Here is an 18,254-nt window from a genome sequence, read left to right as displayed (position 1 = left end):
GCGTAAAGCTTTTAGCAACTTCAGTGGAGGAGGGATTCATGACCAACCTGACCAACTCCCAACCTGACCAAGAGTATATACACATTTTACAATGTGAGGGGAACATCAATTCGATCTTCGACTGATAAGAAAGCGGTATTTAGTACACCGTCGCGTTGTTATCCGGAATCTGCTGAATGTGATAATGCGAGTGGCATTCTTACAAGAAGGAAATCAAGGGAGGGCGAGGTATCGTGGACCCCGCAACAGTAACATTATGAATAGAAAACTCTATGTACACTATGTAGTCATATTCACTGTTATGCAATAGCAATGCGTGTGACAAGGGCCAATTTCAGTCATCACATTTTACCCACAAGAAAATAAGGCACCTAAAACAAGGCATTCGTGCCGCTAATGGCCGGTCCAATTACATACATAAGACAGGCAGCTGAGACACCGCATGTTCCAACATCACGGGAGACTTGACATGGCCATTTAAATAACGTACACTTCTGACAAATTCCACTAAATGTGATTTCTTTGGTTGAGTTCTATCTGGAATCAAAAGACACAGGCCTCGGCATAAAGTATAGCGAGGAGAACGCGATTTCCCCGGCTGGAAACATTCAGAGACCAGTGGGCTTACCAGCTTTTCCATTTGCCTTTGACGTCATCGCACCAGTTGGCCTCCGCTTACAGTGGGGTTTACCGGGAATCTGGATATTATTGTTGTACACGGCACGAGGACAGGTTGAAACAAACGAAAAGCCTGTGAGAATATCTTAAGGTGACATATAAAAAGGAGGAAACCCAGCGACCAATTCACGTACTTCGCTCTTTAAGTGACATCGAGGTGAGACAGTGCGCCGGGTGGGTGACTGGATTGGACAACATTCTCAGTGGCTTCCACTGAGGGATCAGGGGGTTGCCTATTTGGATGTGAATGTAATTTCAATTCGACAACCCGAGCTTGAAATGAATCATAATGTCAAGTCGTGGGAGGAAATAAGAAAAACAAACAAAAAAACAAACAAAAAACCCCCCCAAAAAAAAACACTTTCAACCCAGCACTGTGTGATCTGGAGGAGAATTCAACCAACTATTCAGTTCCACGCCATCAATAAACTAACAGCTGCAGTTTATGATTTTATGTATGAATTACATAGTGACATTTTTAAATATGCCCTAACCCCAACATATGTATAAAGCTGAACAATATTCGGACTATTATCACAACATAAAGTTCAAGTTCAAGTTCATTAAGAAGATCAAATATTGATTCAGGTTAGAAACTTTGTCTTACTTATTCTCCTGAAAGGTATGGTATGTAGAGTTTGGGGGTCTGCAGAGCTACGACTGGAAAAGCCCGGGCCTCGCGCCACATAAATGGGAGTTACATAATCCGTGATGGTGGCAGATGAGCCTCTGGTATTACGAACTCCTTGACAGTGCCCCTATTATGACAACTGGGAGACAAATACAGTGCGGCGGCCAACGTTCGCGCCCAACTAGGTGTACTCTCGGGCTTTAATGTGAAAGTTCAGACGGTTATTTATTATCATATCGCCAAACAGGATTTCTGTCATGTCAAATGGTGAGAACAGAATGTGGTATCAGGGGACACACACACACACACACACACACACACTTTACCGGGCAGCATTTAATGAGGGAATAAATAAATAACAATTTAACCTCAACTATATAAAATGTCATAAAATGGAGAGTTAAATGGAGTGCATTAAATGTATCACCATAAAAGTTTTAAAGAAGTTTTATGCAGATTTCAAATGAAATGCAATACCGGAGTTTGCTGCGATGCCAAGTTGGAAGCAAGCCAAATGATCTGGCTCACTGACTAAAAAGGGACGGAATTCCAGTCACAAGCTGACAGGCCGGGGGGGCAGAAAAGTTTGTTGACGTGTGGTTGGATTGGGCCATTTTCCGCAGTAAAAGTTCAGTAATTGGTCAAAATGACGAACCCGCGTTTGATTGGACCCGTTAATGCGCTAAAGGTGCGGGGACTGGTCAAAACTGGGAGCCCTCGCATAATATGCGCTGATTGGTTTATTTTGCATTGAATTATGCGATCGCAGAATTGCGTAATCCTGGAGGGACTGCTAAATATTTTCCAGATGCATACTTCTTCTGGAGCGTTTTCAAGTTTGGTCCGCAACGAAAGTGACGTGGAGTTGAACGTCCGTATAGAAAAGCGCAGTAACCAGTACTGGGGTTGTTAACACTTAACTTAAAGTACAGATTGTTCAGTTTTGTTTAATTATCCACTCTATTTATCCCTGAATAGGCTGTAGAACTCATTTGGGAGACAGAATGGCCTGTTGTTGTGTCTGAGCTGTTTTGTTTACCTTCTTAAAATGTCATTATTTTGCTGAGAAATACGATGCTCGAGTGCAAAAAGAAAAGCCAGAGACATCGGTGCTCGAGTGCTGAATCGGGCCTTCAGAAGCCACCCGGCGACGGAGCACAGTTCGGCGGGGCCTTTAAATAAAAAAAGAAAAAAAATAATAATAATCAAGCCAGGGGTGAACCTGGACGGATTAAAAATAAAAAATAAAAATTGTTTGACCTCAGTTCACATGCCGCAAGGACCTGGACCCAGTTTAGAATGGGAGCTAAATCAGGTCACCGTGGCATGGGGTCCTGTCCGGACTGAGGGACACACAGTGCAGAGGCTTGACCCTGCACGTACGCACTCACGCTGGCACAGCGCGCCATTCAGATGTGCACAGGTTTAGAACTATGCTGCCAGTGTGCTCCGTCCAACGAAAACCTGACATGTCCTGTAAACGAAGTGGGCGAAGGGGAGGTTAGCCGTTTAATCTAATGAGGATTGAGGAATCAAACCGCCCCTCTGACTGCTGCTCTCACTCTGACCAGCTCAACTTAACCCGTGGCGCCGGGCGAATTACCTTAGAGAGAGGGGGGAAAAAAACAAAACAAACAAAAAAACCCCCCAAAAAACAGACTTGTATCTCCTAAGTGCTGTTAAGTAGTTCTGAGATCACATCTGCACCATTAAGGAATCTTTTCCTTGAACGTCCAGTGACAGGCTGACAGGCTGCTTTCTGTCATCCGCTTTCCGGGACGGGGCTGCAGCCTTCACATTCTGAACCGAGTTCCCCTCCCTTTATACGCCTTTGGTTCCAGACAAAAAAAAAAAAAAAAAAGGGAATTTACCATATTTATTGAAAAGCAAGCATTGAGCATTGTATCATTCGCTTGCTCCTTTCCCACCAACGGTTTTATTACATTCTAGTTGTGGGACAAAAAAACAAAAATCCCATCCAATTTCCACGTGTTAGAATTGTTGGCACTCGTTTTTTTTTTGTTTTTTTTCATTACCTTACTGTACGAATGATCTCACTCACAAATAGTGACGTTTTCCTGCTGATATAGTGTCTCATAAAAGATGATGATAGGGCAGCAGTTCTGTGCTTTAATTATACATTATAATTACCAAATAAAGTGTGTGTGTGTGTGTGGGGGGGGGGGGGGGGGGGGGGCCCGCTCTGATCTTTAAGGCATTTCGACTGATCTCTGGTAATCTCTGGCCAAAGACGCAGGGAGTGGAGAAGACATTCTCCACTCGTGTGTGTATGTGTGTGTGTGTGTGTGTGTGTGTGTGTGTGGGGTGAGGAGCAAATAAACTGGCCGTCCGTATATCACTGGAGTAGAGGAGTGTGAATAGAACAAACTCCAATAAACCAGAGAGAGAGAGAGAGAGAGAGAGAGAGAGAGAGAGAGAGAGAGAGAGAGAGAGAGAGAGAGATCACAAGATGCCTGGGAGTATAGACTTGGATAAGTTTTGTCTCAAAAAAATGTGTTGATTCACAAGATGAAGAGATACGAGGGTTGAAAACTGGGTTAGTTATGGTTTGTGCATCATATCTCGTCTCTTTTGTCACAGGCAAAAGTAATGACCCTGTGAACTCAAATAAGTGTTTCACTCGTCAAGAGCGCTAATATTGTTTACTCCAGTCAAAAAAACAACAAATATATATATATATATATATATATATATATATATATATATATATATATATATATATATATATAGACTGTTTCTTCTTTTCTTCTATATTTACCATCCATGGAACCAGGGTGTGCATCGATCTCTTAAAGTCCAACTCTTTTATGGAGCAGCTGTATCACAATTCAATAAAAAAAAAAAGTTATATGTCCCATGAGGTTCTAGTACTGGGTTCTGGCTTGACGCCGTCACCACCCAGACCTAGTGTTGACGACGCAACAGCCCGCTCCGCTCCGTCACAGTGATGGACGGATGGAGCAAATGAACCTGTGGAAATGTTTCAAAAGTTTCAAGAAGGTCGAAACAGCTTTGCGCACTTTGTGCAACGCGCACAGACTGACCGTGGTCAATTCAAGACCCCTTAAAAGGATAATTCCGGTGATTTCTGACGCGGACCTAATTTTGACATGTGGTGGGCGGTTCCCGAGGTCAATTTTGGCCTTTCACTGCGTTGTAGACAAGCAAGTGAACACATCTCTGATCCTGAGCAATACTATGATATATACTGAGGTATTTTCCTTTTGCACTGATGAACCCGTCCTTGTAGTTTTAATCAGCAAGCGCACAGGTTTTGCCTGAAAAAGGTAATGAAAGAGCTTGCTCGTGTCACTGCCGCTGGCAACCATGGCCTCCAAACAAGGCCGACCAAACCCCCCGTATCTCTGCACTTCCCCAAAAAAGGTGAACGAATTTAGACATTTTACAGAAGCCAGTTGGGCTGAATGTTTTGGAGCCACTTTGTGTTTACCCTTCTCTTCCTCTCACGGCTCTGAGGGGGTAGGGGGGCGGGGCGGGATAGGGTTTCAATGACGAACAAGGATGTGCTATCAAGTGCTCTTGCCAACGAGGAGCGGATATAGTTTACGACGTGATGGTATGCAAGTGTCACACTTGTCATGGGAAAGCAAGAACATGAGGGATTGATACGCACAGTAGCGCACTGTGGACGTGTCCTAAATAGTCACAATGACCATTTTTATAAAGTGACCGGTGCACGGACCAACTTTAGAAACCCCACAGAGAGCGAAGATAGATCCAAGTTGTGCGGTCCAGCGCACGCGTCGGGCAGGAATAGAAAAGTTAATAAAAATAAAAATACTATTTGCAGTCGTCTCAGAAAACACATTATACATGTTTGTTGTTGGGAATTGCAAGGTGTGAGAGCCCAAACAGACTGAGCCATTACTGCGCGCCGTCCAGTACCAGCACTGGAATCACATTGCGTACTTTAGACGCGTTTACACTCCTTACACCTCCGTCTCGCTCACTCCAGCACACATGGTCGGTTCTCTAATGACCAGAGGTTACCCAGTGGGGCAGCAGTTTCCCTTAGTAACTATGGCCTCGTAGCGCAAAATATTAAACCAGAGGCTGTGCGTTTGTTTTGAGAGTTAGCCCCCGGGGCCTCTATATGGCCCATGTTGCAGATGTAAAATTTTCCCTTTAAGGAAGTGCTGCATATAGTCGCGCAATGTCAACACCAAACACCCAGTGGGGTGAAGCCATTTCTCCTATAAACGCACCAACCACTTTTAACATACTGTTTGGTCTTTAATATGGTGTTGCCCAAGGCCAAGCGGTGGTTTAATTATCTCCAGTGGTGCCCTAGATAAATTACAACTTATTAAACAGATTCTGTCTCCCGTGGGGTTGTATGGCAGCGGAATGCTTTAAGGGTGTTTTTATTCCAATTTATGATTTGGATATTCTTTCGGAGACAAAAGGGGGAGAAGGCTGCGTAACTCACACTTGAAAACAATGATCTAAGAATATGAAGCGAATGAAGTAATGGTCAAATAAAACATGGGTTACCAGAAACCCATATTCAACAAGCTGGAAAATCAATTTAAATCTTGGACCCTTTGCAGGAGCGTCTTGTGCAAAGAATTGATCCAGGAGCCGGTTCCAGTCATGACTCAACCATGACACACCAAAGTCAGTGGCACACACTCAGCGGAGTTATTCTGGCTGGCAGGTAGGCAGGCAGGCAGCGTCTAATCAGTTCTTCCACTAACTGTTTCCATGTCTCAGGCTGTGGTTGGCGTCAGCGGGGCACCGAGTCTACCTCCAGGAGAGAGGCTCCACACAACGGTGTTTCTTAGCTCACCATGATGCCGAGAAGAGACTTTTTTTTTTTTTTAATTTTTAATTTTATTTTTTTATGAGATTGCTGACACGAACAAAGCCTTTTGGAGGGTTTGGATATGTCAACTTCCAAATGCATTGCTTATAGACACGTCGGTACATCCTGGTCACCACAAAAACAGACACGCGATATCCTGAATATGAGGAACAAACTTAACCGAGAAAAAAAAAATTATATATATATATATATATATATATATATATATATATATATATATATATATATATATATATATATATGCCTGCCTACCTGCCCCCCACGTCAAATTTCCAAACATGTCCCATACTACAGCATGGAATGCTGCCAATTAATGACACTAAAATGTCACCGGCAGCCAGTAAGCTACTGCTCTTGAGTTTCATAGTGCGTAGGCTGCGTATCTTGGGAGCACACACCACTAGCCCCCCACTCAAAGACCCACTAAGAACGAATGACTTGATCGGGGCCGGGGGCGTGGGGGGACGACGACATTCGGCGACTCTGCGGCGTTCGGATGTCAGCGAAGGCACAGAACGAGATTTGTTGGCGACACCGCCGTGACCTTTCCCCACCTGGGCTGTACGTGCCTAATGCAAAAAACCAACAAACAGCCCCCACGTCAAAAGTGACACGCTGTGGTATGTGTAAATCGAGGCTGCGTGGACGGGCCCCCCCGAGAGAGAGAGAGCGAGAGCGAGAGAGAGAGAGAGAGAGAGAGAGTCCATGCGGCTGGTGGCGATAAGCAGGGGCTGGCTGAACCCAGGAGAGAGACGGTGTTGATGTTGGCAACACAGGGCCTGATAGGGAGCCCTCAGCTTGTGTTTTGACACTGAACACCAGCCACATTCAGATAAAGGTTACACAGGCATGCTTGTCCGGGGCCCTGCCGAGCATGAGAGAAGCACTGGCGCTTGGGGGGGGGGGCGGTTTGTGCCAAAACAAGATACGCGCGTTGTTGTTGTTGTTGTTGTTGTTGATGATCGACATGATTCAAAACTAAAATTGCGCAGACACGGAAGGGAGACGTTAATTGCGTTTTACGGCTTCTCCGGCACTATTAAATAGACGTTAATAAAACTCTTAAACAGCGCACACCTCCAGCTCCTCCTTCCCTCAAGAGCACACTTACTGTACAACATAACGCTTATGGTTCCAACCTCTGACTACGGCACAGAGATGACGTAAGAGTTTCCCCCTTGACTCTTTTTCCTTACGAAGCGGTATCTGACAGTCAAAAATAAATCCTTAAGTCAGCCAACGCTGAATCAAAATAACAAGAGGGGATTTGACTTTTTCCAGGTGTCCTTTGCCGAGGACACCTGCTTCGGCAGAAACTGCACCGCCGCCTCCAATTCATTGGCTGTCCATTATCGCTGCCATTATGTGATCCATATGTTTGGACTGGGCTCGTGTGCTTCCATGCTAAGACAGCTGCGCGCACACGCACACACATACACAAATAACTCATAAAAAGGTCTCTCCATTGACATAAATATTTTGTCCCAAAATAGCAGAAAATACACGGACAAGGCCTTGATATACGTTTGTCAGCAATCCCTGTCCCGCCCACGATATTGTCGGTGTTGCCGTATGTTTTGAGCACTTCTCTTAGAATCACTATCACCATTACAAAACACCAGACAAAATCATGATAAAAATAAAAATAGGCGGCGGAGTGGTTAAGTGTTACTGAGAGAATTATTATGCGGCCGCTGTCTGTTTCAACACGTTTTTGTTGGTGCTCATCTGTTACTGTGTAATGGGTGTGCTACAGGTGTGACCGATGGACCGATGGATCCGTCGACTGACGCATTGATCCGACTTCCAAGTAACTGTTCATGACTAATAAGTGTAGCACGAATTTCACGAGACGGAGTAACGGTGGCGTGACCGAGCGAAGCGCGGCGTTATTCTGCAGAGTTTCAGAAAGAAAAGCAGAGTGCTCTTTGCGTGGGGGGGGAAGCCGTCTTACCACGGCTCTACGACTGTGGCAATTTTTCGCCCCTTTTCGTTTTGTCATCTCTGGTAAGACTTGTTGTGGTCAGTGTAGAACATGCCTATTTGGAACAATAAAATAATGATAATATTTATGAACAGGTAACATTTTTGTTTTGAGGTGGATGTTGTGTGTGTGTGTGTGTGGGGGGGGCGTGCTGACATCACGGCTAGTCGACTAATCGACTGAATTTCTTAGTTGGTCGTCGACCACTAAGGAAGATGAAAATGCCCATCCCAAGTGTGCCATCTTGGTCAGGTCTGTCTCAGAAAATGCATTTTTAACCTCAGGAGACCCTACTGGTTAAGGGCTAGCTCAAAGTTTCAAGTTAAAAAGGGTAGCGTTTTTGTTTTGTTTAAAGGTGACACGCGAGAAAGGTGAAATATAAGAACTGATGCGGCGCTCAGAACGTCAGACGGGGATTAAAAGAAGCGGCCAAAAAGGTCCACCGGCTCCGCGAATGAGGAAGGGCAACCCCACCGCACTCCTTGATGCTATGAATGATTGTGTAGATTAATGCAGATCGTACTGTAATGATCTAGGGCTTATTCAAAACAATTTTCAGAAATGTATTGCCTCCTATTATGAGTCGTCTTCTCTTGAATAAATATGAATACGGGTTAATTCGATCTCTGCCCGTTCAAAGGAAACAGGACGAGGCAATGATTTGTGCAGTTATAGTCGGACTTCCATGGACGCCTCCTTGCCTGGTGGGGTGGGGCAAGGTTTCTAGGTAGCGACTTTCATCCAGGGGTTCCTACTTTGTCCCTATTTTTTTCCAGAAATGTCACAACCAGTGCCTTCACCGACCTGAAAGTACACAATGAAAACACCGTTCGCCAACTGTGAAAAATTGAGCATAGCCGCGATCCAAGGGGTCAGACGGACCCCTGCGGATTACAATGGCACAACCGGGTGAGTAAAGGCTGCGACGGCTGAAGAACAAAAAAGGTGCGACACGGGACACGGGCGAGCCGAGCGCATGTGGATGCATGTCAGGTCAAAGGGAAACGAGTTCAGCAGGTGCCGTTTGAATCCTGGATTGCAGATTACAGACTCCACGCATCATTAAAAGAGATTTAGGCTTTGCTACCTGACACACTTTTAGCTTCCGTCCCTCCAATGTAACACATCTGCCTGTGTTTAAGCGTCGGCAACCGTTGGCTCAGGGAACCTGGAGTCTGGAATCTGGGCAGGGGGGGTGTTATGATTTTGGCTCATAAATGTCGCACAGCTGAGTCTGTTTCTTTTAGTTTGGCTTATCACAGCAGAATCCTCATCGACAATGGCCACCTTTAAGCTTATTAAGAGTGATTAGGCGCCCTAACTTGGGTTCAGGCCTGATGTTGAGAGCCGAAACAGCAAACTGGTTTTCAGGACGGCTCCCAGCCAACAACAACAACAGGTCCACGGCGCGTTGACGTTTTCAAGAGAAAACAAAAAAGGAAAGTGTCATTAACTAATCCATAAATATTGACAGACTTTGTCGGCCTTTCAATCCACTCAAGGGCGCGAAGCTTCGGGGGACGCCGAAACACCGGCGCCGGTCATCACAACCGTGAAAACTGTGAGAATACCGGCCCCTCTGAGCCTGGGAGTGAAAGTGTCAACTCAACCCTTCCCCACAGCAACAACAAAAAAATAAAAATAAAAGACACCTGCTGTGGGGACGGACCGGAGGGATCTCCCGGCTGATCGTCCCCTAAGTGCTCCGACCGTCGCCCAAGCCTCAGGGCGGTTTCACCTCCACCCACGCCAATCCCCAGCCACCGCTGCTCCGCCGCCTCCCGCAGAGCTCCGACAGCAACGGCAAACCCCGAGCGGCCGTCTTTTATCGAATAGGGCTTTTGACACCCTTGAACTCGGAAAAACGTTCACCTTTTTTTTTTGGTGCATTTACATGAAGCCGTATTGCTGGGGGGGGGGGGTGGCTTCGCTCCGCCTGGGTAGCGCTGGGGTCGGGGAGGTTTGGAGGTCACAACTCTTTCGGTCGGTTCACCTGGCAACGGGACGCCGGCACGATCATGCGTCAGACGGTATCACAACTATTTAGGGAGGACTTAAGCTTTAATCTTTAAACCCTTGACGGCGCTATCGGCACCGCGTCAGCCAGCGCACGAGCAGCTGTTGTGCAGGCTGTTGTTAATGTCTGCGTGGCAAATAACAAATGGACAAACACCTACCCATTAAGAAAATTAAAAAAAAAAAATGTTGTGGTGGCCCCGACCCGCTATGTTTTAGTCCTTGGTTTACAGTGCTACCTGTGCAGTATTAGCAGAAAACCTCCTGGTAGTCACCTAATAGATTACCAGTGGCTCTGCCGTCTCTCGTCACCAAAAACCAGTCTGTAAACAAGTAACGACTGACTATATCCGTACGAATATCACCTCTACACCCTCCCCCAGTAGAGTCCTCCTTTTTCACGTGAGCCGGCGCTGGTGTCACAGATTGTTGGTGAAAACAGAGATTAGATGGGATCAAGGCAGGCAGGCCGGCCTTAGTTGGAGTGGAGTGTTGACGGGATGGCCGGGTTTCGCGTAGGACACACACACACACACACACACACACACACACACACACACACACACACACACACACACACACACACACACACACACACACACACACACACACACACACACACACACACACACACACACACACACACACACCAAGGTCAACTCAGGAAATTGTAGATAATCTACTTCAGAGGAAGTCTTACGTGGGGCTTTCTCGGCAAAGGCTATGCAACTTAATCAGAGTCACATTGAAAACGGAGAGAAAGATGAGTATGGGTCCCTATAGCCAACCCATTCCATATCCGAATACAGCAAAATATATCCAGGGAATGATTTCACTACAGTTTTCGGAACCTGCCAACAAGTGTACATGATACAAGTTTTATATAAAGGATGTATTGTGTGTTTTGAGTCAGATATAAGGTCATACATTTCTGTTATCTAGGTGTTTTTGTCTGTTTTGTAGTAGTGTGTGGTAACAGTTCTACTGAGTTTCTAGTTGAGTTTGAGACCCAAGGCGGTTCGACTCTTGCCATCTTTACTCACCTGCAGCTCACACCACGCCACCTCCACGGTGGTTTCGGTGTCCAGTCCCTTATAGACCGTCTTGAAGGACCCTCTTCCGATCTCAATGTTGAACTTGAGATAGCGTCCGTCCGGGGAGGTGGCCACGGCTTTGGTCTCCACGTCCTCCTTCTCCTTCTCCTCCTGCTCCCACCTGCTGTCGAAGGAGATCCGGGACAACACTTTGTGCTGCTTGCTCCGGTGGGCGAGTTCCGCCTCAGAGTCCGAGCTGGCGTCCTGGGCGACGGCGGCGCCGGGCAGGATCGGGTCCCAGGCCTCGCCCGCCTGGCTGCAGGGGGGCGTGATGGGGCTGGTGTCCACGCTGGAGACCGGGGAAGGAGACCGCGGGGACTGGGGAGACGGCGGGGAGTCCGTCTTCTCGTCCTCCGCCCGGGACTCGGGCAGGGTCAGGATGTTCTCGGTGGACCAGGACAGGGCTTTGGACAGGGCTCCGCTGTACAGGGGGGAGTCCATGCCCACGCTGATTTTGTGGAGGCCGTAGGAGTTCCTCCGCGCGCTCAGAGCGTGGCTCCTCAGCACGGACGGGACCCGGGACAAGCAGTCCTCCGCCATGTCCACAGAGAGGCTGGTGAACCCCAGTGCCGGGATCTCGACCTCAGACATTGTTTTGGGGTTCCAATGCCTGGAACACATTTGACGGGGAAACTTTAATGGATGCTACGGAGAGACTTGAGTAAAAACAACAACAACAACAACAAAAGAGCAGTCATTGGCTCAACTTAAAAAATAAAGTCAATAAGTGAAAGCTGCTTCGAAACTTGAAATCGAGAAATTAAGATGCACACTTTAATTTGAGAGTACCTATGCAGTATATTTAGTATACGTTGGTTATATATATATATATATATATATATATATATATATATACACACATACACATACACACACACACACACACACATACACTATATGTGTATGTGTGTGTGTGTGTAACCTAGTTAAATCATGTGGGGTTTTTTTATTTCGTTTATCCAATGACTCCAAGCCTATGGTTTTATTTTTTTTTTTTACACTAGTATTCGGGTAGGAAACGAATGTTGCATATTATTCCAAACGATTCAATGCGTTTGACTCCGTGACGTTTGCAGCCAAGGAACCGTGAACTACAACGTGCCCGTCAGAAAGGAGCCTCGGAGGGACAAGCGTTTTGTTGTTCTTATTTATTTTATTTTTTTTTTTAAATAACGAGCAAATGAAGTTTACGCAGCGAGTTGGCAGCACAACCCGCTCATCCACACAAGCGAAAGTCGGCGCAGATAACTGCGCGGCGATGGGCTGCGTTTGCGCCGATAAAAAGTTGACAGCGTCCGTGTGCGGCGATAACGTCACACTCTCCCTCTTTCCCCAGCCGTGCGTCGGTGAGGCACCAGCGGGAGGAAGACAAGTTATTTAAAAGGAGAAGGAAAGACACACACACACACACACACTTACTTGGTACAGACGCCGACTCAAAACATGGTGGAATCACCGCGTCAACAGAGTTAAAATCCCTCCTGCGCTCGGCGTGCACCTCGCAGGTCTTCGGCCATGGCGCTGCCGGGAGAGTCTATATCAGCTGGCCGCCGGAGGGGCTGAGCAGCCCGGCCCGGATAGGCCCCGCCCCCCCGGGGGGGCCGCGCGGATGGGTTCGGCTTGTGCCCGGCCCCGCCCATCTGAGGGGGGGGGGCTGATCGGTTGACGCGATCGTTCGTCAAATCGCCTTTTCGGTGGAGTCACGTCGTCAGGAATTCCAGATATGACGTTTTAATATCGAGGCAAACGTGCTGAGGTGTAATAATAATAATAATAATAACAATAACAACAATCAAAACGTGCATGGGCCTCAGCGTAATGAAATAGAAGATCAAATCAGAGCAACAAGAGCAAAACCACTTTCATTGAGCCGGACCTTTCACAACCAAGACGTAATTGCATTAGGAGAACATGACAACCGGCAACGACGATATGACCTCATTTTTCATCGAATCACGCGCGCAAATGTGTGCAACGTTGCGAAGCTTGTGAAAAGCCTGCGGTCGTAATTTTAAAAAGCGGCCTTCGCCCTGCGAGCCGATCGGGTTAACCCCATGTCATGCAGCGTTGTTGGGGGCATTTGGACACACACCCGGACAAGTTTGTTTTCAAATTTAAACTCGATTGAAAATGTTATGGAAACGTGTCACTTCGTTGTCCGTTCTCAGGCCTACATTTCATAATGCTAGCCGAGACTTCAGTTAGGCTTATAAGTAAAGGTAGGCTGCAGAGAACCAGAGAAGGGCTGAGCTGTGACCTGCAGAAGATCACATTAAATATGAAATATGGCCGATGTTACATGAACTTATTCCGTTACACCCTATCTGGTGGTTTTCATCTTCTGGTTAAAGCACACACATTTTTAACAGTAACGCCATGTTTCCAAGCCAGCCTTCAGATGCCTTCTGCGTCCCCGCACATTTTCCAGTTTTCCAAGCAGCCCAATAACACTGCGATGCTGGTAACCTGCCTGTCACTCAAGACCCTTTACGCAGAGCAGAGAGGGGCCTGTAGGGGGCGTCCCACCGCAGGGACATGGCACTTATCACCAAGGCCACATTGGGCCCCACCTGCCATCGGGACGTGCACGTTGGGGAGTTATCAGGGAACACACAAGACACCCCAGAGCTCTATCAGCCCCACAGGGACAGAGCACATGATGATTAGAGCACCAGACGTGCTGGTCCGGCTCCACAGCTGCACGACGAAACTAGGTCATAACATACTCATCTGAATGGCAGCTGATTTCCAGAAAAAATGAAATAAAATTCTTCGAAAACCCCTGGTAATCTAACCGACAGCTTGGTTAATTGGCGGCCTCCGCTTGCTTCTTCCGCCACTTTGCAAGAGGAAATCCACAAAACTGATGTTACCGTTTGGGTAACATCGGTTTTCAGGAATTTCCTGGCAATTCAGGAATGTGTTTCAAACAGTGTATGAATTAAAGCACACTATGTTAAGACATTCAATTAAAACTTTTTTTTTTGTTTTTTTTTTTGCTAAATCTACAATATTTAAAGACAGGCACACTGCAGCTTCTGGTGGTCGTTAAGAACTATTCAAGAAACAAGGATAACAAATTGGACATTTTTTTATTTTCCTACAGGATACCAAAAAGTTAGGTTGGACAGAGATGATAGGAGTGTCATATTATATACTGAACTACAGTAGGACTACAGTGCTATTGTACATAAAAGGTCCACCATTGTTAATGACAGCTGAGTTGATCTGAAAGTCCTAAAACCCATGGTATTCCTCTTCTGGAAGCATTTTATGTTTGGTACTCCCAAAATAAATGTCTGTTATTCTTTGGGATGTCTGGTACAGAGGAACACCCATATGCTAATGGGAAAATCTGAGCAAAATTAGTCATATGTACAACAACAAAAAGTTACAGCTGAAGGGGATAGAATATCCCCAGGAATATTTAGATATAGTAGCACTAAATCCCCTGATAAACCTGCTGCATTTAAATTGGCAACAAATGCTATATATAGCAACGTTAAACTTTATCAAAGTGACAACTTTATAAGTTGTAGCACCTCAACTGCTCTTTTCCAGATATTGAGATATCATAATGGTTGCCTTCTGATAAAAAAAGGCCTTGAACGTTAGTGAGCGAGAAGGCAACTCCCTAAGCCAGCATTGCCAGATTGCCAGCATCCCCCACTTGATTGGGCATCGAGGAGCAGCTTGTGTCGCCATAAACGGCTTCCCCTTTCAGGCTCTAGAAGGTGTGAGGGTTCCCACTCTGAGTTCATGATTCCAGTGATAGCTCAGAAAAACTTAACGCCCTTCCCATCGTCCATGCTGATGATCTCTGCTTTGCCCTCCGTCTGTAAGGCCTGCAGCGAGCGCAGCAGCATCCACTCTTCCAGACCGTGGAATTCTAACAACGTAGAGCACAAAAGAAACATTGCGACATGTGCAAACGACGGTATCCTCATTTAGTGGTGAGGACAAACATGATCAGAAAATATGATCTGGAGACAAAATGTATTCCTTCATGTATTGTCATCGGGACGTGCAGTCCGAAAGAAAAGTACGATACCTTCACTTTCTGTGTCATCGCCGTTGGAGAGTTCATAAAGTGTGAACACTGAGTTGACCATGCCATTTTTGGAGACCTAGGGTGTTACGGAAAAGTAATGAATATCAAATTCAGGGGGAAAAAAAACAAACAAAAAAAACAACTAATAAATAACAGGTGTTACTTTGACAAAGCTGTAAGTCCCCCCTAAACTAACTGGACAAATATGAATATATGCAACTTCGTAGCCCCAAAACAAAAGTTCATGTTTAGAAAATAAATTCTTTACACCCTTTTCACAGAGGTCACAGGCAGAAAATGGCAATGACACCGTATTGCATTAAATCAAATCATGCAAATGTTTAGAGTTAATAAAACAATTATACCAATTAAAGGCTGGAGAGCGTAACGACAGCTTATCTGCCAAAAAATTTAAGTTTTATTACATTATGCTTTATCTGTTAATTCCCTTCTGAACAACTTCTAGTATTTTGAGGTTTTGTTTTTTTTACGAGAATTATGTCAGCAACTCAAATGCAACTCTGCAAATCTGGACCGAGGACGAGCCGTTATCATTTGTCCCCAGATGACTCACCCATTGATATATCAACTTCCCCCATTCCTCTGGCCGTCTCCACATTACTAAACAACGGGACTTGTTTTTGTCCAACCATTCCAGGTTCCCTATGATGACAGAACAAAGCCAATACATTATTACCAAAGACATTATAAATCAGTCTTCAGGCAATTTCCTCTATTGTTTATGCCAAGAACTGCTCCTACTTTTCACTGAATTAATTAAAATACCAAAGTAACAAATAACTAAATAACAAGGGGCTGTGAGATCTTCATCTGAGAACTGCACAGCTATCCAGTGAGAACATAATTACCCTTTTTCCTCAATTCCTCAAAAACTATTTGAATAGCTTCCGTGGACAGTTTTCCTGGAGCTGAATTAAGGACAGTAAAACAAGAAACAAAGAGTAGCCACTCGAAGGACAACAATCAGGAAGGTTTGGGTTTGCAATAATAAAAAAAAAAAAAAAAAAAAGAATCAGTCATTCAACAGTTCTCATCTTTCCAGATGTACTGTCATAGCGAAGAGAATAATTTCCACTGAACACATTCATTTACTCGCTGTGTGTATAAAACTTTATGGAACATAAGGATGTACAGTTTGTGACCTCTCATCCTGCGTGTCTGCTGAGATTTATTCATATGGCACAATATGTACCTTACAGACCATAATTTTAAATTACATTTTGCCAACCTTCAACTTAACGATAACCGCCCCCCCAAAATAACCTCAGAACACCCAAACATTTGTATCCACAAGTATGTCTCTTATAATGCTATCAAACGTTATCACAGGAGGACACGTGTATGTTGTCATAACAGATACTGCCACAAGAATCGTATCAGACTGTACAATCTGTTACTCTGCCGCTCGACCAACTGCTCTGCGAACCCAAACGAGGATACTTTCTATTTTCTTGTTGTTAAAGACGGGGCTCTCTTGGGCCTCCATGACGTCCAGGGTGTACAGCTTGTGATGTCGGCAGTAAGACAGCGCCAGGGAACACCATGCTGCCAGCTGCTTCTGTCTGGTGTCAACATTAGGCTGTAATCTGTCCGATAAGAAACAGGAAGAAACATGACAAACAATCGTCAATGAACTATATAATGCGGGATCATTATCTTCCAAGTGACGCCCGCTTTCCTTCTCTATAAATAATTCAATCTGTCGCTGAGCAGTCATTGCGTTACCATTATGTTTTTTTACAGATCTCTTAGAAACAGCTGCTTCAAGGACGTGATGCTCATGGTTTGGGTCTGGCCCGACACCCAACATTAATTGGATGTTGACGTTGGAAGTCCTTTCTTGTTCACACGTGTGCTTTTAAGTACAAGAACATGGGGGCTATTTCAGCACTTGATGTCTGCCGCTGCAATTTATAAACTCCATATTTATGTGTGATTTACAGGCGATTACACAGTAAATTATCACTTCTTAAAGGAATTAAAAAAAAAATCGGTACCATAACAAATAGGCTTTGTAAGATGGAAAACCACGTGAAACTACGAAAGCTTATGGTTTGGTCCCTATAATAGCTACCTCCTATGTAGAAAACGACATGGTAGCCCAATAGATAGGAGCTAGGCTAGGTTCTATTTTAGCCATTAACGTGAACCATACAGCGCTCTACATCCAATCGAAAAGCATAAAGCTAGTGGCTAAATGACTAAGCTCGGGCCTAAATCATCAACTTATACAGATTTCATTCGTTTTTATTTACACTCGTACGCGTAAACTGGAGACCGGGGAGCCACTTCCCTAGCACCCCGGCTAACCTAGCCACTTAGCCGAGCTAGCACTTGGAAAAACAACACCGCCGTAACAATACAGCCCGCGGAAAACGAAACGCCAATAAAAAACCCCGATTGGAAACGTTTCAGAAGAACCGACTCACGTAAAGAACGGAGGGAAATTATACTGCCAGGGCCATTCAAAACCCATCGCAAATGTTATGGTGATAGCGGATGACAGCTCCCGGAAGTGTGTCCAACCCCAAATTTATTCCGACGTGAAATTCAAACTGGTACTACCGACTTATTATTATTATTATTATTGTTGTTGTTGTTGTTGTTGTTGTTGTTAATAGTTACAATAATAATAATAATAATAATAATAATAATAATAATAATAATACAAATAATAATTGGAGCTTTACAATTGGTGATAAACCACAGAGCAGCCTGGTACAAAGTGTCCAGTATATGTAGAGAAGCCTCAAGGGCAGACATGCACAAAATATTTCCAGGATTTAACACAGGCAGTGCGTTTGCATTAACCGTTTTTCTTGCAATAAAGGACAAAAAGTTGCCGTTGCAGTTTAAGTTTCACTTAGTTATTATGCCTCTATATTATCGTCAAATGATTGATGAGTTGGCAG

The 18,254-nt window shown here is 45.1% G+C and overlaps 2 protein-coding genes across 3 annotated transcripts in view; both read right to left on the bottom strand.

The window, feature by feature from the left end:
* wnk4a (WNK lysine deficient protein kinase 4a) overlaps positions 1–12,787 on the bottom strand; it is a 35,755-nt gene extending 22,968 nt beyond the window's left edge. For both annotated transcript variants that reach the window (XM_080021586.1, XM_080021587.1), the window contains exons 1-2: positions 12,690–12,787; positions 11,220–11,880 (exon numbers count right to left, since the gene is read on the bottom strand). In XM_080021586.1, the coding sequence (XP_079877712.1) occupies positions 11,220–11,861 (642 nt within the window). In that variant the 5' untranslated portion in view covers positions 11,862–11,880; positions 12,690–12,787. The remainder of the gene's footprint in view (positions 1–11,219; positions 11,881–12,689) is intronic.
* Positions 12,788–14,351: 1,564 nt separating this feature from the next.
* Positions 14,352–17,856, bottom strand: vps25 (vacuolar protein sorting 25 homolog). Its single transcript, XM_080021770.1, has 6 exons — positions 17,772–17,856; positions 16,783–16,928; positions 16,191–16,244; positions 15,896–15,984; positions 15,322–15,397; positions 14,352–15,159 (listed from the first exon to the last, which is right to left on the bottom strand). The coding sequence occupies exons 1-6, from the start codon at positions 17,816–17,818 to the stop codon at positions 15,047–15,049; spliced, it is 525 nt and encodes a 174-aa protein (XP_079877896.1). The 5' UTR covers positions 17,819–17,856; the 3' UTR covers positions 14,352–15,046.
* Positions 17,857–18,254: the final 398 nt, after the last annotated feature.

This window comes from Zeus faber, assembly GCF_960531495.2.
Source record: "Zeus faber genome assembly, chromosome: 20".
Lineage (NCBI taxonomy): Eukaryota > Metazoa > Chordata > Actinopteri > Zeiformes > Zeidae > Zeus > Zeus faber.
This window is presented reverse-complemented; position numbering and strand designations above follow the sequence as displayed.